This window comes from Microcaecilia unicolor, chromosome 7 (assembly GCF_901765095.1).
Source record: "Microcaecilia unicolor chromosome 7, aMicUni1.1, whole genome shotgun sequence".
NCBI lineage: Eukaryota > Metazoa > Chordata > Amphibia > Gymnophiona > Siphonopidae > Microcaecilia > Microcaecilia unicolor.
This window is the reverse complement of record NC_044037.1, coordinates 289362793-289388148: the sequence shown is the minus strand read 5'-3', so window position 1 is coordinate 289388148 and position 25356 is coordinate 289362793. Positions and strand designations below refer to the sequence as shown.

At 46.6% G+C, this 25356-nt stretch overlaps 2 protein-coding genes across 2 annotated transcripts; one reads left to right on the top strand and one right to left on the bottom strand.

The window, feature by feature from the left end:
- The first annotated feature begins 1276 nt into the window (after nt 1-1276).
- LOC115474811 (transmembrane protein 177-like) lies at nt 1277-5022 on the top strand. Its single transcript, XM_030210478.1, has 2 exons — nt 1277-1314; nt 3497-5022. The coding sequence occupies exon 2, from the start codon at nt 3506-3508 to the stop codon at nt 4427-4429; it is 924 nt and encodes a 307-aa protein (XP_030066338.1). The 5' UTR covers nt 1277-1314; nt 3497-3505; the 3' UTR covers nt 4430-5022.
- A 9735-nt stretch (nt 5023-14757) lies between these two features.
- LOC115475144 (fibrinogen-like protein 1-like protein) lies at nt 14758-24662 on the bottom strand. The gene is made up of 2 exons (XM_030210884.1): nt 24491-24662; nt 14758-15407 (listed from the first exon to the last, which is right to left on the bottom strand). The coding sequence occupies exons 1-2, from the start codon at nt 24660-24662 to the stop codon at nt 14758-14760; spliced, it is 822 nt and encodes a 273-aa protein (XP_030066744.1).
- Between the last annotated feature and the right edge of the window lie 694 nt (nt 24663-25356).

The following is a 25356-nucleotide window of genomic DNA, read 5'->3' as shown; positions in this document are numbered from 1 at the left end:
ATCACTAGCCCTTTTATTAAGCTGTGCTAGCAACTGGGCTAAATGCATCTTAATGCGGGGTTTTCCCACACGATAAGCCCATTTCTAGCGTGGACATTATTAGCTGAATTTCTAGCTGCACTACCGACATTAGCATTAGCACATGGCCATTTAAAAACAAAACACTGGAACACTTACCACCTTCAATCCAGGGGGCACTAAGGCCTCCCAAGTTACGGACAAGCTAACCAGTTAGCGCGGTGGTAATGTCCACACATTATGCCCTCTCCCAAAATAGCATATCTTAACGCAGAATACTTTAGCACATCCTGCATTAGGCCATTTTTCCTACGTTTAAAGAAACAACCAAAATGATGAAAGGGAAATGATATACTGCCTTTCTGAGATTTTTGCATTCAATGCGGTTTACATATATTCAGGTACTTATTTTGCAATGGAGGGTTAAGTGACTTGCCCAGAGTCACAAGGAGCTGCACATAAGCACCGCCACACTGGGAAAACACCAAGGGTCCATCAAGCCCAGCATCCTGTCTCCAACAACGGCCAATCCAGGCTTCAAGAACGCGACACCCCCCCCCCCCCCCACAAAAAAAAAAATAATCTATATATATAAAAGGCAAGACCAACGTTCTATGAAGCCTCCAGCCGGAAGTGTGAAGCGCCAGAGATATCCGGTTTCCCCATGAGTGAAGGAAAACAGCACAGCACAAAATCCCTCTCTCTGTAACAGTGAAGGACTCAGAGGGGGGGAGGAGAGAGATGCCCTCACTCTCTCTGTAACACAAACACAGAACAGCAGGAAACTTAACACTGAAGGACTGGACTGGGAGGGCAGAGGGCAGGGACACACACTCCCACATGCACACTCTGAAGAAAACCTTGCTAGCCCCCGTTTCATTTGCATCAGAAACTGGGCTTTTTTTTTTTGTAGTTTTATAATAATGTTCAATGGACTTTTCCTTCAGGAATCTGTCCAAACCCCCCTTAAACTCCATATACTGCTAGAAGGGACCTCATTGTAAATATTTTGAAAATGCACTTAGTTCCCCAGGATCAAAGTCCACTGCACTAACCATTAGGCTACTCCTGGGCTCTTCAGCTTGGAAAAGAGACGCCTGCCAGCCAGAGAGGGGCTATTGAGAGGTCTACAACAGAAGTGACTTTAGAATGATGCTGGCGGCCGCTACGCACGCGCGGAGTTTGCTTCCCGACACGCTGTGCGGCGTGCGCGCAGTCGCAGTGGCGCACGCACGCTTTCTCTCCCTCCTTGATTGTGGCCGAGGAAGAATTCCGGCAGGTTAAGTGTGGTGTGGGGTAGGTTCCTCTTTGAAAGTGACAGTGAAGTTAAAAGCGTAGCGGCGGGGTGTAGGTATCCGTGCGGTGCTTCATTGGCTTAACGTTTGGCTGAGAGCGGTTGAAAAGTTAGTCGGGCCTTGTTTGGCGACTTTTTTTTTTCTCTCAAGGAGGTTTTTTTTCCTAGGCGACGCGCGGGGAGGAGGCGGGGCCAAAGCCGGCGAGTGGCTTCTTTTCCTTGCGCGTCATGGCGGGTTTTTATGTTTTGTGCTACAGGTCTGGCGGTGCCTGGCAGCGCAGCTGGTGAAGCTCGCGGCGTTCGTGCGGGGAGGAGGCGGGGCCAAAGCCGGTGAGTGAGGCGCGTGGCTTCTTTTTCTTGCGCGTCATCAGGGCGGGTTTTTATGTTTTGCAACAGGTCTGGCGATGGCAGCGCAGCTGGTGAAGCTCGCGGCGTTCGTGCGGGGAGGAGGCGGGGCCAAAGCCGGTGAGTGAGGCGCGTGGCTTCTTTTTCTTGCGCGTCATCAGGGCGGGTTTTTATGTTTTGCAACAGGTCTGGCGATGGCAGCGCAGCTGGTGAAGCTCGCGGCGTTGGTGCGGGGAGGAGGCGGGGCCAAAGCCGGTGAGTGAGGCGCGTGGCTTCTTTTTCTTGCGCGTCATCAGGGCGGGTTTTTATGTTTTGCAACAGGTCTGGCGATGGCAGCGCAGCTGGTGCTGAAGCTCGCGGGGAGGAGGCGGGGCCAAAGCCGGTGAGTGAGGCGCGTGGCTTCTTTTTCTTGCGCGTCATCAGGGCGGGTTTTTACGTTTTGCAACAGGTCTGGCGATGGCAGCGCAGCTGGTGCTGAAGCTCGCGGCGTTCGCGCGGGGAGGAGGCGGGGCCAAAGCCGGCGAGTGAGGCGCGTGGCTTCTTTTTCTTGCGCGTCATTTTGGCGGGTTTTTATGTTTTGTGCTGCAGGTCTGGCGGTGCCTGGCAGCGCAGCTGGTGAAGCTCGCGGCGTTCGTGCGGGGAGGAGGCGGGGCCAAAGCCGGTGAGTGAGGCGCGTCATGGCGGGTTTTTACGTTTTGCAACAGGTCTGGCGATGGCAGCGCAGTTGGCGTTCGTGCGGGGAGGAGGCGGGGCCAAAGCCGGTGAGTGAGGCGCGTGGCTTCTTTTTCTTGCGCGTCATCAGGGCGGGTTTTTACGTTTTGCAATAGGTCTGGCGATGGCAGCGCAGCTGGTGCTGAAGCTCGCGGCGTTCGTGCGGGGAGGAGGCGGGGCCAAAGCTGGCGAGTGAGGCGCGTGGCTTCTTTTTCTTGCGCGTCAAATGGCGGGTTTTTACGTTTTGCAGCGCAGTTGGTGCTGAAGCTCGCGGCGTTCGCACGGGGAGGAGGCGGGGCCAAAGCCGGCGAGTGAGGCGCGTGGCTTCTTTTTCTTGCGCGTCATTTTGGCGGGTTTTCTGTTTTTGTGCAACAGGGTCTGGCGATGGCAGCGCAGTTGGTGCTGAAGCTCGCGGGGAGGAGGCGGGGCCAAAGCCGGTGAGTGAGGCGCGTGGCTTCTTTTTCTTGCGCGTCATTTTGGCAGGTTTTTACGTTTTGCAACAGGTCTGGCGATGGCAGCGCAGTTGGTGCTGAAGCTCGCGGGGAGGAGGCGGGGCCAAAGCTGGCGAGTGAGGCGCGTGGCTTCTTTTTCTTGCGCGTCATTTTGGCGGGTTTTTACGTTTTGCAGCGCAGTTGGCGCTGAAGCTCGCGGCGTTCGTGCGGGGAGGAGGCGGGGCCAAAGCTGGCGAGTGAGGCGCGTGGCTTCTTTTTCTTGCGCGTCAAATGGCGGGTTTTACGTTTTGCAGCGCAGTTGGTGCTGAAGCTCGCGGCGTTCGCACGGGAGGAGGCGGGGCCAAAGCCGGCGAGTGAGGCGCGTGGCTTCTTTTTCTTGCGCGTCATTTTGGCGGGTTTTTCTGTTTTTGTGCAACAGGGTCTGGCGATGGCAGCGCAGTTGGTGCTGAAGCTCGCGGGGAGGAGGCGGGGCCAAAGCCGGTGAGTGAGGCGCGTGGCTTCTTTTTCTTGCGCGTCATTTTGGCAGGTTTTTACGTTTTGCAACAGGTCTGGCGATGGCAGCGCAGTTGGTGCTGAAGCTCGCGGGGAGGAGGCGGGGCCAAAGCCGGCGAGTGAGGCGCGTGGCTTCTTTTTCTTGCGCGTCATTTTGGCGGGTTTTTCTGTTTTTGTGCAACAGGGTCTGGCGATGGCAGCGCATTTGCTGCTGAAGCTCGCGGCGTTCGTGCAGAGGAATCGGAGCGGGCTGCTCGCAGTGTCCTGCGCCGGACTCTTCGGTGCAAACGTTTTGTATCACGTCTTCCCCGAGCAGACGTTCCGGACGGTGTATCAGTGCTGGGCCAAGGGACAGCCGGCTGAGCTCTCGGGGCAGCTGCAGAGCCTCTTCCGGGAGGTGCTTCAGGACACTGGCGTGAGATCTGCCGAAAAAAACTTCAAGGCGTTTGCAGCCTTTGGGTTCCAACCTGTCGGCGCTGGGATTCCCTGGCTGCCCGGGGGCGCTTTAGTTGGCATCCCTGCCACCTTCAATAATGCGGATGACGGGCAAGGCATATTTGTGATCAATGGCAAAGAGGTGGACTGGCACAGTCAGGATGGCATCTTTCTAAAGGAAGCCCTTACATTGTCAGCAGAGGCCCAGATGTTTTCCCTGGCAAGAGAAGTCCTTTATTTCCAAGGCAACAGCCCCATCATAAAGGCTGCAGTGGCTCCTGCTTGCTTGTTTGGTGTAACTCTGTCTGGGGTGGCAGTTAAGCAGCTCTTGGGTTTGTATTCTGGCCCTGTGGTATTACGAGGACTTTACAATTTAGCAGTGCTAGTAGCTGGACTGGTAGGATATTTTTTAGCTTATGATGCAGTGAACCAGTGGCTAGACTACAGGTCTGACAGGCGCACGGCCACGCTTTCTAAGGACTATGCCAGAGGAGGAGTAGAATACTATGAGAAACTTTTGGCCCGTAACAGGACTTTACGTAGACTTATGGGGAAACAAGGAGAAAAGCTATATGCTCCTACTGGTAACCTTTTCCCAAGATACTGGTTCAGATTAAAACATGCGCCATATACTGCTAGAAGAGACCTCATTGTAAATATTTTGAAAATGCACCAGGTCTAAGATGTGAATAAGTAGAAAATCATGCGTGGTGTGACACGGTTTAATCTTAGGTTTGCAATGCATACACGTTTTCTCTCAGAGAATCAGGCAGATATACACATGTATAGACAGATTACATCAGCTCTTCCTGGTCCATGCTTTTTATACCCCATCAGTTTTTTCTTTTGTTTAAGAACCTGTTCACTGAGGGGACCCTATCCAGATTACAGTTTTGGAACACAGATGTATGAATTTATAAAGTCACAGATGAAACGCGGTAATTTGGATACTGAATACCTATCAAATTTTTTACACCACCCTGTTCTGTATACAGGTTATACAGATTTTACTCGGCATTGCCTGAGACCCAACTCTTTTTGAATGAGTTCCTATATGATCAGATTTGCAGGCCTTAGAGTAGGGGTGTGCAATCTGCCCGCCATTGAATTTTATACAGCCTGTGATATGGGAAGTGTACACAGAAAACAGCCCACACAAATGTCATTAACCAGAGTTTTATTGTTAATAGTTGAAGAATACAGCAAGAGGGACAAGACTTATTTGACAATGTTTACTTGGAAAGACAAGTATACGATAACACACCATTCTGGTTTTTTTTTTTTTTTTTTTTTTTTGTTACATTTGTACCCTGCGCTTTCCCACTCATGGCAGGCTCAATGCAGCTTACATGGGGCAATGGAGGGTTAAGTGACTTGCCCAGAGTCACAAGGAGCTGCCTGTGCCTGAAGGGGGAATCAAACTCAGTTCCTCAGTTCCCCAGGACCAAACTCTACCACTCTAACCACTAGGCCACTCCTCCACACACATTGAGTTTTGTTGGCAGTGAATTATGACTATAAGTCAAGAAATTTGTGCTGCAAAAATCATCTGAAAAACTAGGGTCATTTTATCTACAGGTCTGTAGCGGTAAGAAATGTAATCCTTCCGCATCCATGTCAGCAACATGAGAATCTGCAGTTCAGCATACCAGATTCCCCACCGCCACCATCACTGTATACATTCAAATCACTCTTATACATCGCCGACACTGCTGCAGTACACCTAGGCTGCCTGAAATCTGCTCAGGAGCGCTCCCTCTGACCTGTCCCCCCTGTGTGGAAACAGGAAGTTGAATTGGAGGGAGCACTGTGAAGCCAGACCTCAGGCGGCCTAATGTACCGGTGCTGTACGGAAGGGAAGGGGGAACCAACAAAAAAAAAACATTCAAGGGAGTATGGGAGGGGTTATTGTAAAACAAACAAAATGTGTATTTGCTCTTTATTGTGTTAACGTTTAAGTATTTTTTCTGAATAAAATCTATTGCAGCACCAAAAACAACATGCTTGGGAGACCCCCGAAACAGAGACATAAGAACATAATCGTTGCCATACTGGGATAGACCAAAGGTCCATCAAGCCCAGTATCCTCTTTCCAACAGTGGCCAAATCTGGGATCTGCCAGGTACTGGTGACCTAGATTTTATGCTGCTTATCCTAGAAATAAGCAGTGGATTTTCCCCAAGTCTATTTTTTTTTTTATTTGGGAAATTATCCAAACCTTTTTTAAACCCTGCTAAGCTAACTGCTTTTCTGGCAACTAATTCCAGAGTTTAATTACAGATTGAGTGAAGAAATATTTTTCCACGGTTTGTTTTAAATGTACTACATAATAGCTTCATTACATACCCAGTAGTAGCCTTAGAGTTTTTGGAAAGAGTAAACCACTGATTCATGTCTACCCTAGTGTTGAGTACTTCTGATAGAATTTCCCTTCCACCGTCTCTTTTCCAAGCTGAAGAGCTCTAGCCATTTTAGCGTTTCCTTATAGGGAAGTTGTCTCATCCCCTTTATTCAGTAGAGAAGACATACTAGATCTATGGAGGGGAGGGGGGTCGGGCAGCAGCAAGGGCATGCTGGATCTGTGTGCTGGGGTTTGAGTGAGGCAAGGAGAAGGACATGCTGACCGGGGAGGGGGGTGTGGCCTCAACTTATAGATGGGTTTTGCTAATTTTGGCCATTTTTAATCCCAAAACTGCTCTCAACTTCTACATGAGATTGATTCATAGTTGACTATATATGCTATATGGTACATTTGTTATTTTTCTGTGTGTGGCTCATGTACTGTTAAAACTACAGTATAAGATAACGAACTATTAATAATAAAATCATCTGGAAAATTGTCTGTGTGATTTCAATTATCCACAAATATCACAGCTTTATTTTTAGACTTAAAGGACATCTATACAAATGGCAAACCTTTTGGTTTTGCGGGAATTGCCCTGTCAAAGTATCTTAAAATTAGCAGAATATGTAGTTGGATGTGGCCATGAGAGTTGATGCTGGCTCAGAGATCATTCTGGGAATTGGGAGGAGACAGGAGGAGTTGAAGCAAGGCCATTGATCCTCTCCCCCGGGACTGGAAGAAGGCAGACATCATTTTAGGTCCAGTGCTACCTTTCTCAAAACACAGCAAGAAAGAGACAACATTGTAAGACCAGGGATCACCTCTGCGTTGTTTTTCATGAGTTGCTACTTAGGGCCCTGTTTACTAAGCTGTGCTAGTGTTTTCAGTGCATGTTAAACATTAGAGTTGGGCAACTTAGCACATGCTAATCAGTGCATGCTAAAAACGCTAGCGTGCCCATAGCACAGCTTAGTAAACAGGGCCCTTAATTTTTTTATCCTACCTTCCTATATAGAAACTGACTATAAACGCCCCTCGTCTGTCTGCCCTTTCCCATCCCCCACACTATTCTATCCACCCTGATATTTGGATTACGCATCCTATTCCATTCAGGTTTTGGCACATGCAGAAGAGCACCCTCTAATTCCAGGCTTTCATGTTTCATATGCTGTTGATGCCCTAGGCCAGTACTTCTCAATTCAGTCCATGGAGCACACTAAGAGCCATTTATTAAGTCATGGTAGCAATTCCCACATGGCAAATGTGATGCAGCCCATTCAGTTCTTGTGGGCTTCGTTGCATTTGCTGCACCAGGAATCACTACCACAGCTTAGTAAAAGGAGCCCTAAGAATACATTTTTGTTTTCCTATAGGGAAACTGGCCAGTTGGATTCAATGGACAGCTCAGTGCGATCAGAACAGGTTGTGATGTCATCAAGCATTTCCAAAGCTGCAGTGCCATTGGCTAGTGCATGTGGTCACCAGTCAACTTGCCTAGCTTCCTGGAGGGAAATATGTCTAATTTGTATAGAAATTCACATGAGCATAAGCAGTGCTTTTTTCTTGGGGAAAAAGGTGCTGGTACTCATGTAGAACCAACCTTAAGGAGTGGGATAATCAGGGCTTTTTTTTTTTTTTCAGTCATAGCTCTACCTTGGAAGGTGTCTGCTTCTGAATCTGAGGGGCATAGGTTCCAGGGTTGCTGGTGCACCATTGGAAAGGGGAAAAAAAGCTGGGGTATCTTGAGTGATAAATATAATGGGGTAGATAGGACATTTTTGTAAGCCAGGAAAAAAAGGTACCTGTCAGCTGGAAAAAAAAAAAAAGCGCTGACTGTAAGTAGGTCCGCTTAGGACTGCCATAATCACATATATTCCCTGTGTGGTATTTTTTGGACTCTTGTTTTGTCTTTTGTAGCTATTCATAACAGGCACAGCAGAACAATTATAGAAATGGGTGAGAACATTTTAATTTTGAACTTTTCATTTTTATAGTTTCCTTCCTGTGTGTAGGTGTTGTAATTTCCTATTTTAGGGTAATTGCTTGTCAGTTGGGACTTACTTTTTAATTTGCATGCAGTCGCAGTCTGTTAGGTAGTTAAATCATAAAGAAAGAGAGTGGATTAGTGGTAAAGGATGGGGACTCGGAACACAAGCCCAAGTTCTGCTTGAAGTGGCTTTGGGCAGGTCATCTCTCCTTTTTTCCTCTATTACTACTACTAATCATTTCTATAGCACTACTAGATGTACACATATGCCAATACTTTCTCTGTCCCTAGAGGGCTCTTAAATTTTTGTACCTGGGGTAGTTGAGGGTTTAGTGACTTGCCCAAGCTCACAAGGAGCTGCAGTGGGAATCAAAGCCTGCTACACTAACCAGAGCCGTAGCGAGGGGAGCTGACACCCGGGGAGGGTCGCCGCTGGTCACCCCCCCCCCCCCCCCCCCCCCCCACCGGAGCGCATACCTGCGGCGAGGGACGGGCTGGAGGGCCGATCCGCCCCGACTGCACGTTGCTGAGGTGTGTCAGCTCCGCGCTCTCCGCGCTGATTCACTGCTCTCTCTGTCCCGGAACAGGAAGTAACCTGTTCCAGGGCAGAGAGGGCAGTGCACCAGCGCAGAGCCAACACCCCCCAGCGGCGTGCACCTGGAGCGGACCGCCCCCCCCCCCCCCCTCTTCCTACGCCACTGACACTAATCATTAGGCTACCCCTCCACTTAGACTGTATGCTCTTTGACATTGGGATTTATTGTTTTATGTAATTTGTAGTGCTAAAATAAATGTAATTCAAGATAGAAGAAATTGCTGTGGACATGGGCATGAGAGGCTTTTAAATACTTAGGAGTGTATATCCCAAATGATCTGTCTCAATTATATAAGATGAATGTTTCTAAATTGATGTCTGAGACTTGTATAAGATTGCAGATGTGTCAGGCCAATCCTCTCTCGCTTTTGGGACGGATAGCTCTATATAATATGATGATTGTTCCACGGTGGTTATATACCTTTCAAATTCTCCCATTGTATCTCCCCAACAAAGATGAGAAGCCATTGAATCGAGTGCTGCAAAAATTCCTCTGGCGGAAGAAGAGAACAAGAATACCACTGTCAACACTTCAGATACCGGTTGAATATGGGGGGGTTAGGGTTATTAAGCTTAAGACATTTAACAATCGCAAGTGGTATGAGGCACATCAATGATTGGTTTCGAGTTACACAGTACTTTTCAATTACCATGCTAGAGACCCAACTGTCTCAGGATATCCACTTTAGCTACTTGCATGCATTAGGTGGAAGAAATCTTGCCTGACCAATTTACTTCAATTCTTTGAAGGAGTAAACAAACGTGGACAAAGGGGAGCCGGTTGATATCGTGTATCTGGATTTTCAAAAGGCATTTGACAAGGTACCTCATGAAAGGCTACAGAGGAAATTGGAGGGTCATGGGTTAGGAGGAAATGTCCTATTGTGGATTAAAAACTGGCATTACTTATAGGAAAACAGAGAGTGGGATTAAATGGGCAGTATTCACAATGGAGAAGGGTAGCTAGTGGGGTTCCTCGGGTCTGTGCTAGGACCGCTGCTTTTTAATATATTTATAAATGATTTAGAGATGGGAGTAACTAGCGAGGTAATTAAATTTGCTGATGACACAAAGTTATTCAAAGTCGTTAACTCGCGACAGGATTGTGAAAAATTACAAGAGGACCTTAAGAGCCTGGGCGGCTAAATGGCAGATGACGTTTAATGTGAGCAAGTGCAAGGTGATGCATGTGGGGAAAAAAGAACCCGAATTATAGCTAAGTCATGCAAGGTTCCACGTTAGGATTTACGGACCAAGAAAGGGATCTGGGTGTCGTCGTCGTCGTCGTCAATAATTCACTGAAACCTGCTCAGTGTGCGGCTGCGGCTAGGAAAGCGAATAGAATGTTGGGTATTATTAGGAAAGTTATGGAAAACAGGCGTGAGGATGTTATAATGCCGTTGTATCGCTCCATGGTGTGACCGCACCTTGAGTATTGTGTTCAATTCTGGTCGCCGCATCTCAAGAAAGATATAGTAGAATTGGAAAAGGTGCGTGCAGCGAAGGGCGACTAAAATGATAGCGGGGATGGGACGACTTCCCTATGAAGAAAGACTAAGGAGGACTTTTCAGCTTGGAGAAGAGACGGCTGAGTGGAGACATGATAGAGGTATATAAAATAATGAGTGGAGTGGAATAGGTGAATGTGAAGCGTCTGTTCACGCTTTCCAAAAATACTAGGACTAGGGGGCATGCGATGAAACTACAGTGTAGTAAATTTAAAACAAATCGGAGAAAAGTTTTCTTCACCCAACGCGTAATTAAACTCTGGAATTCATTGCCGGAGAACGTGGTGAAGGTGGTTAGCTTAGCAGAGTTTAAAAAGGGGTTAGACTGTTTCCTAAAGAACAAGTCCATAAACCACTACGAAATGGACTTGGGGAAAAATCCACAATTCCAGGAATAACATGTATAGAATGTTTGTACATTTGGGAAGCTCACCAGGTGCCCTTGGCCTGGATTGGCCGCTGTCGTGGACAGGATGCTGGGCTCGATGGACCCTTGGTCTTCTCCCAGTGTGTCATTACTTATGTAATAACTCCAATGCTGCGATCTACTGGCATTTTTTTCAACTGCGAGAGCAGTGTGGTGATGGATCTGCCGACTGCATCATTTCTCAGTCAGTGTCACTCCATACTTACCTATTTGTGGCAATCCAGACTTTCCACCAGGATTAATATACGGTGCTTTTCTGAGATGGAGGCGAAAGGGCCTGGTTTACTTAACGCATGTCTTAACGGAGGAGGGGCAGATAGAGACGTTTGATGAGTTGCAAAAACAATACTTGCTTTTGCCAGCAGACCTTATGTTGCCAGTCTTCCGTGGGAGTCCTTAACAGAGGATGTACAAGAGGAGTTAGCAGAAGCATTTTCATTGGGGGCACAACAGAAGGTGCCGTTGTCATTTCATCATAGACACATTAAAGACACAACCCCAGAATTAGACTTTGCAAGGTTGTTAGGGACATGGAGTGAAGAATTGGGGGTGGAGTTAACTGCAGTGCTACTTAAAGAGCATGTCATTGGCCTTCGAAAAAGCTCCATGGTGATGGCCCATTGGGAACTCCAGTATAAGTTTGTATTGCGAGCATATATTTCCCCACAACGAGCATTCCATATGGGATTGTCGCCTGATGGAGCATGTATGACATGTGGAGCGGAGGGAGCAAATCTGGGACACGTTTTGGAATTCCCAAATGTAATGGCCTTTTGGAAAAGATTATTAAAATTGGTGTCAGCTATATGGTCGGCCGGGTGGCGTGATGATCCAAAGCTGCTGTTTGGGCAACTCAGGATGGGGCCGCCGGTGCCCCCAGGGATTTTGAGACTTTGTGGTGCGAGCTATAATCATTGCAAAAAAAAACCCATCCTGTCAGGGTGGTTGTCCAAAATACAAAAACAGGAATAATCCTCTACGACGACAAACCAGAGCAAGCAAAAGTAGAGGCTGATCAAAGACGAGTCAACCCTGGTGTGGTCAAATGTTGCTTTTGATGCGACTTGAGAGACTGGAGGCAAACAACTCAACCCCCACCAGGGTCCGGAGATTCCAACATAGATGGGCTCCTTTTTGGGAAACCCTTACCCCCGCAGCAAGAGGACATTTATAGAACTTGCAGATACAGAGGAAGCATTGTTTGGTAAACTTGAGTACAGCTATTGATGTTGGGGGAAGGGGGGGAGGGGAGGTTGGAAACAGAGGTAATGCTATGTGTTTATGGAACTGGAGAGTTATTGTTTGTTTATATATGCTTAATAAAAATGATTGAAACATAATTTGGAAATACAGGAATCACAATAATTTGGAAGCTGATGTGGCTAACAGCACGGCATAAGTTATTTGGCAAGGTCTCCGGAAGAAGCCTTTGCGAAACAGGACCCCGTCGGGACCTTTGCCTACTTTATGAGATATTTTGGTGCTATATAGTGAATTGCCTGAAGATGCCTACAGACCAGGTTTCTACAGAGTTTGATCCTGTGGAACAGACAAACCCACCTATGGCGAAGTTATTCAGCTGTGCACCCTAAGCTAAGCGTTATTTTCAATTATTTCTTGATTTTTTTTAATGTTCTTTTGTTTGGTAGACATTATGACTGAATATTAAAGTCTTGATGTTTGCAGGATCTACCTAACAATTTTTTGGGGTGGTTTTTCTAGACCGATGATGATGTTTTGACCGATCACATTGTAAGGTGGCTATAGTTGATTGGAGCCCCGATATTATTGAACTTGGTCTTGATGAGGTCTTTTCCTCCTTATTTTTTAGAGCAAATTATTGTGTTAAGTGGCATCTACAAAAACCTTGGTGCCAAGAACTAAATGTAACATTTAGTTTTAATGCATAAAATTTATCTCCTTTCTTAGGCTTTAGTAATCTGCTAATACCTCCTTTCCTTGTTGATATCTCCTGACTGAAAATACCCTGTACATGCAAAACACCTCCTTGTCCCTGAAAAAAATAACTCTGCTCTAAGCTCACCTCTTGATATCTTCTCCCTGCCAAACTGACAAAAGTAGTCTTATCTTGCCTTGTGTCTCTTCTTTCAGTGATGATTTGACGCCACCTAGCAATGCAGTATGATTCTGCTACTACCAGCCCAGCATTGGTGTTCCTGGAATGGTTTTCAGAAATACTGTTTGATGGGATAGAGGCTGCAAGATATGGTGTCTTAGAGGATGCTTCTTGGTGTTGTGGCTTGTCTGGGGCGTGCGAACACGGGAGAATAGGCCTATGTAATAAGAGTGCATGTGTGTTAAACTTGATAGTTTTGGGGCACTAACACACTTGGGTATCGGTACACTGGTAGGAAAGCTGTTGCTTGTACCACATGTTAAGAGATTTGGGTTAGTATCCAAACTCAAGCTAGTATTCAGCTATATATCCTCTAATACTACAGTTCTAAATTTATCAGTCAAAACTTCATATACATCTGTAGTTGTTTCTACTCAAGCATCACTTATTACTTCAAACTAATGAGGACCTTCAGAGGTGGACTTCCTTGAGAGACGTTTCTCTCATGAATGGGAAGTAGGCATTATACCCAGTTCTTCATTGGTCCAAGTTCTTAAACTTTTGTTATTTGTAGTATCTTTTATACCAAGTTTAAGAACTTGGACCAATGAAGAACTGGGTATAACGCCTACTTCCCATTTATGAGAGAAACTTCTCTCAAGGAAGTCCACCTCTGAAGGTCCTCATTAGTTTGAAGTAATAAGTGATGCTTGAGTAGAAGCAATTAAAGATGTATATGAAGTTTTGATTAAGAGATTTGTGCTAGACATCTATCATCACCCATTCTGAATGCCATTTTACTGCATAGACCTTTCCTGTGCTGGGAAGGACACTATGAATTAAATGAGAGAAACTATTTAGAATCACACAGAAGATGTTGGCAGCTAAGGACAACTTAATCTACCCAGTCTGTAGTTCTGCACGCTTGAATTTTGGCATTTTTTGGCCTTCTGAAACCTCAGCTGCAAGACAGTTCAAAGGTTGGCCAACACCATCTCAGTGATCAGTATTTTTTTCTCACATTTCCTTTGATGTTTCCCTCTCTTCAGCATCATATGGTGACCCATTGTCTTTCGGTTTCTCATTCCATAGAAAATTATGTCTTCTGGAACAGTATCAAAGCGCGGAAGATATTTGGATGTATGTATCAAATCTGCCCTCAAGCAATGTTTGTTGTGAACCCTGAGAGCCAGTGCTGGTTTCCTGACTCTTTCTCCAATACATTCTCAGTTTCTCCAGAACCGCTACTCAGTGTCAGAGGAAAACAGCACGGCTCTTATATGGTGGCACGATTCTCGTAAGGAAGTGCAAACAGCACAGATGTTTGAGCTCCATGTGACTCAAGTTCATTGAACCACAAAGTGCTGGTAGAAAACTGTTCATAGGCAGCACCACCATCAATCCTCTGGAAGGAAACTGGGGGTGGGGAGAGGATGATGGAGGCAAGTAGGATTGAAACTGAGTTGAATGGGTTTGAGGGGAGGTTGGCTAAAGAGGAAAGAAGAGTGAAGTGGAGCAGACTTCATTTTAGTACTCTGAATGTGCCTGAGTATCTGAGCTGGCTTCATCGTTTAAGAGTCCCTTCATTGAAGGACCTCCTGAATGCCTAGGGTACAAACTGCTTTGTCTGATGATGGTCTTTGTTCTCACTTTTGAAGGTCTTTTCCCAACATGACCACCCAAAATAAGGAAGACCAGCACTCTTTCCCCACTTCAATCTACTTATGGCTTGTAAATTAGGACAGGCCATACATTAGAGCTTTACAAAGAGACTTGAGCCTCGATAAATGATTAGAAAGAGACATTTTGTGTTTGCAAAATGAATTTATTTCACTGCACGCAGCAAAGAAGTTGTTTCTGGTTCATTAGGTAAATGCCACTTGCAGAGTTAATCCATGTATCTTACAGAGTGGAAATAGATTTTGTAAGAATTAGAATGGAAATGTGACCTTTTTAAAATATAAGAAACAATTTTGCTAACACAAAGAAAACTCTAGCTCTTAGCAGATCAGTTAGTTATTTTTAATCGATACACATCGATTACTAAATCTCAGTTAATAAAGACGCTATTTCTAAACCCTGTGGCAGTACATGTGAATAGGTTTTATCAGCATGAGTGAGTTTCTACAATTGTGATTACATAGGGTGGCCCAATGGATCCCATTTTGACGATTTAACTGTGCGTCATAGCAAGAATCGAACCACCAGCCACCTCCATGGAGATCTGCACAGTTTCTGTCACTTGATCTGTCGTGGTCGCCATCCTCGGTGGAAAATTGCATGTTATCGTGTTCGTTCTGTAAGGAGTCTGATGAAAGAGAGTCTCCTGCTTCACCCTGATACGCCCCCAACCTTAACCGATAGCCATGTTGTTCATCGTCCAGTAGAAAGCTGTCATACTCCGCATACTTGGTGTTGTTACCGGCATCGGTTAAAACGATCCTCATTTTGTTCCACTTCTGTTTCGTCAGGAGATAGATGTAGTGGTTGCCGAGCCAGTGATCTGACTCAATGTTGCCAAACCCGTACTTGTAGATCGTCCACTTTGCGTTCCATGCGATCTCAGTGTTGAAGCTGTTCCTTTGAATTACCGTCCACCCGCCGCAATCATGGAAATAGCATTGCACCACCAGCTTCGGAGAGTCTTCTGGGCGGATGACGTAAAGGCCGCTTTCCTTGTGACCTAACTGATAAAGCTCTTCACAGTCCTTGGTGTAAAAGACTGGGATAAAACAAGAGATCTGGTTTCATGGTGGGTCATGTAGCCTTGTGTTTTTACAGCAGTATCAAACTTCGTTCCAAATCCAAAATTAAGGTGAGTTACTTAAAGGTGCAGCTGGTATTTCTATGTGAGGGCCACTCAATATCCGGAAAATTACCATGAAATTAGAAAGAGCACCAAAGCAGCAAAGGGGTCCTTTTACTAAGCCGCGGTAAAAAGTGGCTTGTGGGTTTTGGGCGCACGCAGAAATATTTTTCAGCGCACGTACCAAAAATGCCTTTTTTCCGAAAATGGACGTGCGGCAAAATCAAAATTTTGGATGTCTGACCTTACCACCAGCCAAAGAATCTGCGCGGTAACGATGTACCCGCGTCAGATGCCACTTGGCGCGCATCCGCAAATAAAAAATATATATTTCAGACACGCATAGCGGACGCGCGCCAAAAATGAAATTACCACAAGAGTAATTTGGTAGTCAGGCGGTAAGTTCATTTTGGCTCACGTTGGGCGCGCGTAGACACGCGACTTAGTAAAAGGGGCCCAAAGTTTGCACTGCATTTTTAGCTGTGATTCCTTAACAGATTTCTGCTTCCTCTTAGGGGGCTCCTCATTAATCTCATTTATTTTATAACTTTCAACTCCTTTTATTTCTTTCACATTTGTGTCTGTTGCAGTAGTCACTCATTCTGTTTTGAAACCTGTCTCTTCCTAAGTCACTCTTTATGAGTCGTGGAGGGGCATTTTCAGTATGACATCTAAGTCCAATTTGAGACGTTTTGCTAACCAGAAAAATGTGTAACTTTTTGGGTCGAAAATCGCTATTTTCTAGATGTTTTCATGCTCAGTGCATCTTTCTCTAGGTACCATTAAAAAAAAAAAAGTCCATGTGAAAATAATGCACAAAATCAAGCCACTGGGATGTAGGAGGAGCCAGCATTCTTGGTAAACTTGCCACACAGACATCCCAGCAGAGCTGTGGAGCACCCTAGTGGACTTCACCTAAAATCTCCCAGGTACACATCTCACTGTCGCTCTCTTTTATTGTATTGTGAGACCTCCAAAACGCACCACAACCTAGTGTACCCAACTGTACTCCACTATAATAGCCCTAATGGCTGCAGGTGTCACCTATATGTGGGTACACTAGGTTTTTGGTGGGTTTTGGAGGGCTCACAATTTCCACCATAAGTGTACTAGTTAGAGTGGGTTATGGGCCTGGGTCCCTTTCTCTACAGTCCACTGCACTGACCACTAGCCTACTCCTTGGACCAGCTTGCTGCTGTAATAGAAGTGGCCATGACATCTGAAACTCATTTAGCCTAGTATGTACTGTCACTGGCGGATTAAAGGGGTGGTGTCCCAGAAGGGATGGTGAGTCCTTCCGGACACTCAGTATGGGGGATAACATTTCCTCCTGAGTGAAGGGCTTACCCAAGAAAATCTTTCACACAACCGGTTGTCAGCTTCAGCAGCAATGTTCGTTATTTTCTCGTGCTTAATTCAGCAGTCAGCAATCTGAAGCAGAAACAAGCAAAGTGCAGCTGACAAGACAAAAGGAGAAAGATTAGAAGTAGGAGCTAGGAGGAAATTCAGGGCCCCTTTTACTAAGCCGCGTTAGGCTCTACGCACGCCCAATGTGCGCCAAAATGAACTTACCACCCGACTACCACGTGCCTCTTGCGGTAATTTCATTTTTGGCGCGTCTGCTACACACGTCTGGAAAATGTTTTTAATTTTCAAATGTGCTTAGCGGACGTGCGCAGGTCCTTACCATGCAGATTCCTTACCGCTAGGTCTATGGCTGGCGGTAAAGTCAAACACCCAAAATGGATGTGCGGCAATTTTGATTTTGCCGCACGTCCATTTTCAGCCAAAATTTAAAAAAGGTATTTTTGGTACATGCGCTGAAAAATATTTCTGCGTGCGCCCAAAACCCGCGCCTACACTATCACAAGCCACTTTTTACCATGGCTTAGTAAAAGGAGCCCTTATCTTCCTAAACCTCTGCCTAGACTCCCCCCTATTAATCCCTCCAGTGGTCATCTTTTTGGGACTTAGTTGTGATTTGAAACATGTCTTAGATCCCAACTTTTACCCTAGACATTTTTACCTTGTTCCATTATCACTGAGAAACGTCCAAATTCTTGGCCTGCCCAAATCCCACCCGAAACATGCCCCAACATGCCATCTTGCAATTTAGACCAACTGCAGAGAAAAAGTCTCAAAAATGAATTTTGAGAATCGTGACACATGTTTTTGTGAAAAATACGGTCCATCTGCCACTTTTGAGACCTTTTTCTCTTTTGAAAATGAGTGTCCTAGTCTTATTTTCATGGGTTACAGTAATCAGTTTGGTACCAACATGGGGCTTTAAAAAAAAAGGGTCGGTACAACAGTGAATATTGCTTTAGATTACCCCAGTCATTTCATCCTTCAGAGACAGGAAGATAGACTGAGTACTGTACTAATAACAGTCAAAATTGAAACATCCTGCTCATTACATCCAAAAAATGTTTATCTCATCCATTTTCAAACAAGAAAAGCTTCCAGATTATCTGTTCAAAAATGGCTGCGAGATGGACTTTTATGCTTGAAACGTCCACAATGAATAGCCACTTTCAAAAATGAAACATCCAACTTTTAAACAGCAAAAATCTAGGGACAGGGATGTCTTTCTGGCATCATTTTGAAAAAGAAAAGTGGCCATACAGAAATCCATGCAGAGCAGAGGGGTAGCTTAGTGGTAGTGCAGTGCAAGGGCGTAGCCAGATGTCGCTGTGGGAAGGGACCAGAGACTGAGGTGGGGGGGGCACATTCTGGTCTGCCGCCTCACTGTTGACCCCCCTGCTGCTCCCCACCCGCTGCCGCAGCAAATACCTTTGCTGGTGGGGGTCCCCAGCCCCCACAACTGAAGTGTTGTCCAGCACCGGTCTCCGGTGCCACCCTGCTCTGTCTTCCCCTCCTCACATCCTGCACACTCCTTTTAGTGAAATAGAGCATGCTCAGTTTCACTAAAAGGAGCGTGCCGGACGTAAGGGGAAGACAGAGCAGGGCAGGCAATGTGGCAGTGCAGAAGACTAGTGCTGGACAATGCTTCAGCTGGCTGGGCCGCCGAGAGGGGGGCTGGGGGGCAAAATTCCCCGGGCCTGGGCCTCCAAGGGCGGCCTGGCGCCGGGGTCAGGCCACCGGCGCTGCAGTCCCCAGTCTCACCTGCCTGCCTCCTCGGTTCCGGGCCCCCTGCATTCAAAGCGGCAGTTGCAGATCGCTTCTCTTCTGCCCTTCCCTCCCTGTATCCCGCCCTCGCGGAAACCAGAAGTTACATCAGACGAGGGCGGGACACAGGGAAGGAAGGCCAGAAGAGACGAGATCTGCGACTGCTGCTTTGAATGAAGAGGGCCCAGAGCCGAGGAGGCAGGCAGGTGAGACCGCGGACTGCAGCGGCAGGGGGAGCGACGGGGGGGCGGCAGTGGCAGGGAGAGCGAAGGGGGGAGGCAGTAGCGGGGGGGTGGAGGCGGGGCGGCCTTGACCCGGGCCCGGCCCAGTCTCTCGGCAGCCCTGTCAGCTGGCGGGGGTTGGGGACCCCCGTCAGCAAAACCAGGGGTCTAGAGGAAATTTGGGGGGTCCAGGCCCCCATGGCCCCACACAGCTACGCCACTGGTGCAGTGGACTTTAAAGCAAGGGACCCTGGTTTGAATTCCACTTGAACTCTTTTATTTTGAAATTGTGAGCCCTCCAGGAACAGAAAAATATGTACTGTACTTGAATGTACACCACCACTTCAATATCCTTCAGGCTTCCAGATGTCTTATATATTAAAGTGCAGTAGGCATTTTTCTATCCCTGGAGGGCTCACAATTTCAAAACAAAATTGAATTAAAGTGGGATTTGTACCAGGAGCCCATGGTTTCAAGTCCACTGTACTAACCACTGGGCTGTTTCTCACACTTGCTTTCTGCTTTTGTCAGAATGCCTGTAATACCTGAGGCTGTCCTGGAGCCTGGTATTCCTTTCTAGTTTCACTTTTAGGGGAGAGGGAGGGGGACAGTAACCACCGGGGAAATTATGGAGGATCCCTGCAGTGATCAGCTGCTCTATCAAAACACATTTTTTTTAGCCTGTACGTGATTGAAACAGGTCTAACGTAGGATGTCCTAAATCTAAGACTTGGACATTTCTTCCCGTTCAGTTATTGCTGTTGGACGTCCCGCCCTCCCCAAAACATGCTTCTTACCTGCCCCCACTGCAGTGCTGGATATTTATTTTTTTTTTCTGCCTTTCCAAAATTATTATTTGGACTTTTTTGGCAGACAGATATTTTGGGGCATTTTGAGGTATCTACGTGCTTTGAAAATGAGCAGCTTGTTATTCAGTCATCACTGTACCGTAACCCAAATATCATAGTCCTATTTCTGTTCTTCCAAACTCTGTCTAGTTCTAATTGACGAGCCTATCTTTACTGCAGGAAGCAAAACCCATTATTTAGAGGGGGGAAAAATGTTGGATAGAAACTCTCCCCCACCCCTTTTTTTCGGGATAGCCCTTGCTTAGAATCAGCAGGGTTTCAGTGCCTCTTGTCCCATCTCAGTTAAGCAGAACAGTGGCGTAGCCATGGGTGGGCCAGGGCCCACCCTATTTGGACTCTGGCCCACCCAAAATGGTACACTCTTGCTATGGCTTGTAGCGGTCTTCAAACCCCGTCAGCTGAAGATTTCCTCCTTCTCAGGCAGCCAGTGCTCTTTCAAACGGCAGCTGGCAGCACTTGCCTCGAGCTGAAACCAACACCAGCCCCTCTTCACATGCTTAGTTTTCACGCACACACAGCCTGCTGGCCGTGGCATCAACTCAAGGAGAGTGCTGCTGGCTTGTTTGGAAGAGCGCTGACTGTTTGAGCAGGAGGAAATCTCCAGCTGGCGGGGTTTGTAGATCCCCTCCTGCTCAGGTATTTAATATTGTGGGCTTGCAGGTGGAGGGAGGGATGAAGAGCAGAGCAGAGGGGGGCTAGGGACGGGGGGAGGGCATGAATTCCATGTCCACCCACCTTGGACAGGCCCACCCAAAATTGACTGTCTGGCTCAGGGGCGTATCTGTGTGGGGCCACAGGGGCCTGGGCCCCCACATATTTTGGCCTGGACCCCCCTACCGCCGCCAACCCGTCGCCGATCTTTGCTGGCGGGGGACCCCAAGCCCCGCCAGCCGAGGTCCTATCTTCCGTTGCAGCAGGCTGCAAGTTGCAAAGCTTCCTGGTCTTCTGAGTCTGACGTCCTGCACGTACAACGTGCAGGACGTCAGACTCTGAATTTGAAACTGAGTCTGACGCGCAGGACGTCAGATTCAGAAGAACAGGAAGCTTTGCAACTTGCAGCCTGCTGCAACGGAAGATAGGACCTCAGCTGGCGGGGGCTTGGGGTCCCCCACCAGCAAAGGTAAGCGACGGCAGAGGGGGAGGGTTGGCGGCGGGAGGGGGGGTGGAGAGAGTCGGTGGCGGGGGGGTCTGGCAATGGCGGCGGGGGGGCAGGCTAAAATGTGCCCCCTCCCTCTGGCTCTGGCCCCCCTACCGCCGGAGTCCAGATACGCCTCTGGTTTGGCTACGCCCCTGCCACAGAACAGCAGCTGTTTGTGCCATTTCCACCGCTACACAGAGCACAGCACGCACAAACAATACACACTTTTGATCACGACATATATTTGACATTAGGAAAATGATTTAGGACACATCAACACAAATAACACAGAGCTACAGCCTGTAATGCCTTTTTAGCAGTTTCTTGCAGGATGTACGTTTTTCTCACAAAAATGGCCAACTCAGTATTTTTGAAACCTATTTTTTTAGACATGTTTCTATGCTGTTTATCCACAGTGCATCCAAATGTCAAGGGGGCGTGTTGGGGGCATGTTAAGGGCGGAATTTGAGCATTCCTAAGGCTTGGACGTTTTTCAGCCATAATGGAACAAACAAAAAAAATGTCCAGGTCTAAAACTAACATGTTTTGAGCTAGACCTGTTTTTAGAACGAATAAGCCACAATCAAAGTGCCCTAAATGACCAGATGACCACTGGAGGAATAAAGGAATGCTCCCCTTGCTCCCCTAGTGGTCACTGACCCCCTCTCAGCCCCCCCAAAATGTAAAAGAAACAGTACATACCAGCCTCTATGACAGCTTCAGGTGTTATAGCCAGTCCTATTATCAAGCAGGTGCCTGGAGTAGCCTAGTGGTTGGTGCAGTGCAATGCAGAGAAGGGGACCCGGGCCCATTATTATTATTACTAGCCTTTGAGCCCGTAAAAATGGGCTATTATAGGAAGGGGGGGTTGAAAGGCCCCCCCCCGCGCCACCGAGTTCGCCGCTGCCCCCCCCCCCAGAGCCGTCGCCACCCACCTTCCACCCGGCTGGGCCCCTCCGCTATTGAAACAGCGAAGGTCCGGGAACGCAGCACTGAGCTCTGCTGAGCAGCCGACGTTGGCCTTCCTTCTTCTTCTCTGCCTGTCCCGCCCTCGTGTGACGTAACATCGTCGAGGGCGGGACACAGGCAGAGAAGAAGAAAGAAGGCCAACGGCAGCTCAGCAGAGCTCAGTGCTGTGTTCCCGGACCCTTGCTGTTTCAGTAGCGGAGCGAGGGCTTGACCGGGTGGAGGGTGGGTGGCGGTGGCGGCGACTTTGGGTGGGGGGAGCGTTAGCGACGGCGGTGTCCCTCCCTCGCAAATGCGCACTACAGACCCTCTCTGTTCCGCCCCCGTCATCACGTATTGACGCGGGGGCGGGGCAGAGAAGGTCTCTACTGCGCATTTGCGAGTGAGTACGACACTCGCCTTTTATATATATTGATTAGCATTTGTATAGCGCTACCAGACGCACGCAGCGCTGAACACCTGATACAAAGAGACAGTCCCTGCTCAAAAGAGCTTACAATCTAAATAATACAGACAGACAAGACAGTTACGGGTGAGGGAAGTAATGGGTGAGAAGGGAGGAAAGGACAAGGGGAGGGCAATTGTGGCTAGGAGCCAAAAGCAGCAGTGAAAAGGTGGGTTTTCAGCATAGATTTGAATACAGGTATAGATGGAGCTAGACGTATAGGTCCCATAATCCACCTTAACTGTTACACTTGTGGTGGAAAGTGTGAGCTATCCAAAACCCACCAAAAACCTACAGTACCCACATATAGTTGACACCTGTAGCCATAAGGGCTATTATAGTAGTGTACAGTTGGGTACAGTAGATTTTTGTTGAGTTTTGGAGGGTTCACCATACACTATAAGGGGATAACGGTAAGATGTGTAATTTGGAGCTTTTATGTGAAGTCCACTGCAGTGCTCCCTAGGGTGCTTCACTGCTCTGCTGAGATGTTTGTGTGCCCACTCTACTAACAATGCTGGTTCCTCCTACATCCCAATGGCTTGATTTTGTGCGTTTTTCACCTGGACTTTTTTTTTTTTTTTTTAATGGACCAAAAAGATAAACGCATCTAGCAAATAACCATTTTCAAAAGAAAAAAAAAGATAGACGTTTTTCAGTTTTGAAAATAACTATATTCTCACTTGAATTTTGGATGTTTTAAGCAAAACGTCCAAAGTTGGACTCAGATGTCATATCAAAAATGCCTCTCTAGATGTCTAGGATGGAGGAAGAACACTCCCCCTGTTACTTGGCCTTTGATGACCTTAGTATCAGGGGTTCAGCGGTGAAGGACTTTTCCTCCTCCAAACCTCAACCAGCAAAAGGACCACCTGTGTCAACTTGGGGCACGATGCTAGGAAGGAGAGCAAGAAGCCCCTTCCAATCTCTACCCCTCTCCAACATAGGGTAAAGGCTTTTGAATCCATTGAGTTCCAACAATATAAAAAAGATTACATTGAAAATTCTCAATTCTTCATAAGAAAAAAAACATAGGGGCCCTTTTAACAAAGCGGCGGTAAGCCCAACGCGGGCTTACGGCATGCTAAATCGGAACTAGCCCAACATGGCCGCCATCGGTAGTTCTGGCTTGAACATGCACCATTTCCGGTGTGCCATAAAAAAAAATTTCTAGCACCAGGCGGTAATCGGGCATCGCCGCAGGCTGCACCGTTACCGCCAGATTACCGCAGGAGCCCTTACCGCCACCTCAGTGGGTAGCGGTAAGTGCTCCCTGCTGCATGGCCGTGCAGTAAGAGTTATGGTGCCGCATGGCCATTTTTGGAGGGGCTTTTTACCTGCTGAGGTAAAAAGGGATCTGGCACATGAGTAAAATGACCCCCCCCCCCACAGGCCCCTTTTTCCTGCAGCTTAGTAAAAAGACCCCATAGATAATAAAGCAAAGATTAATGTTTTCTTTCTGATATACAACCTATGAGAAGAAAGCAAGTGATAGGAAAAAGCGCAGAACCAAGCCTTGCCCTGCGAAGCGTCTACCTGTATCAGCAAGCCGTGTAACTTTGGAATTTGCAGGTTCAAATTCCCATATAGTTGAATGAGTGTGAAATAGACTCGGGTACAAGAGCTTGTTAAGGGGGTCTTTTTCTTTGTCGTGCTAGCGTTTTTAGCGTGTGTTAAAAATAGGTGTACACAGAAACTTTGAATAATAAAATGAATATTATTATAGATGATTAATATCGAGATTATTGTTTTTCCCAGAGTTCCGGGTATGACTCCTAAAGTTTTCCTCAGAAATATTTCCTCAAATTATTACTTTAAAAGGAGTGAAACCTGTGAAAACTGGGATTACTTTTTTTTTGTTACATTTGTACCCCGCTCAATGTGGCTTACATGGGGCAATGGAGGGTTAAGTGACTTGCCCAGAGTCACAAGGAGCTGCCTGTGCCTGAAGTGGGAATTGAACTCAGTTCTTCAGGACCAATGTCCACCACCCTAACCACTAGGCCACTCCTCCACTCCACTTGTGGGATTTGAATTAGAGACTTAAGTATATGTATTGTTAAATAATTTCTGGTTTTTAAAAGAGAGAGAATGTAGTCAGATGTATTATTTCTAACTAATATTGGACAATAAGTATGTTTTCAATGAAATGATTTGACTATACACCATATTGGCCTTGAAGAAGCCAACCAGAAGAGCCATATCATTGCTTTAATAAATAGATTTCTTACCTTTTCTTGCAAAAATGTCATTCAGATTGAGAATTTTAGTCACATCCTTTACCCGTTGTATGTTGGCTACATCAGCCAAAATGCCTTCAAGAGCCTTGCTGTCTTGTGTGACTGAAGTGGACACACACAGTAGGAAAAAGGTACCAGCTAACCACGCCTTCCTGGAGGACATCTTGGAAACCTGAAAGACATTGTACCTGTGTTACTGTTGGGTTGTTAATTTAGGACTACCAACTACAAAAAACACCCCAAGGGAGAGACAAAAAAACATCCAAAATCAAAACTAGTCAATCTCGAAAAAAAAGGTATATCAGATACCTAGAGAAATGCACAATCCTGTAACACTTTGTTAGAAAGGGGAACAGAAAGGAGATCAGTAAAGGCTGACCCAACAGCCGAGCTTAAATTTCAACGAGTTCAGCCGCAAAACAGCTCACTTGAAAGCTCTGTACATCATAGATACTCCCTATATTTCTAACCCTTAATTTATTTTAATATATCTGAATCTTATTTTATTTCTAAAATGTTCTATTTAATAATGTTACACCAGGAGTGTGAAAAACATGCAATAGGCGTCCATATACACAAAAATCCCTAAATCCATTGACTAAAAAAGCTAAATCCAAAAATGTATAATAAAGAGCGTTCATACACGACACAAAAAAAGCAGAAGAATATAAGGGAGCAGAAAGGAGCGAACTTATCTTCATTCAGATTTTGTCGCTATTTCACTGACTGTTCCAGACGTCCAACAGAAATCCCTGTTTCAAAATTCTTCTTCAGGGACGCCAGTGCTGCGTTAACAACGGGATTTAGGAACATTCAGTTGTAACTTGTAGTGACAAACTTACTTTAGGAGCTTTAGT

Coding starts and splice junctions, on each gene's coding strand:
- LOC115475144 (XM_030210884.1), bottom strand. CDS start 24,662: ATGTCCTCCAGGAAGGCGTGGTTAGCTGGTACCTTTTTCCTACTGTGT. Junction 15,408..24,490: donor TGACATTTTTGCAAGAAAAG/GTAAGAAATCTA, acceptor GTTTTATCCCAG/TCTTTTACACCAAGGACTGT.
- LOC115474811 (XM_030210478.1), top strand. CDS start 3,506: ATGGCAGCGCATTTGCTGCTGAAGCTCGCGGCGTTCGTGCAGAGGAAT.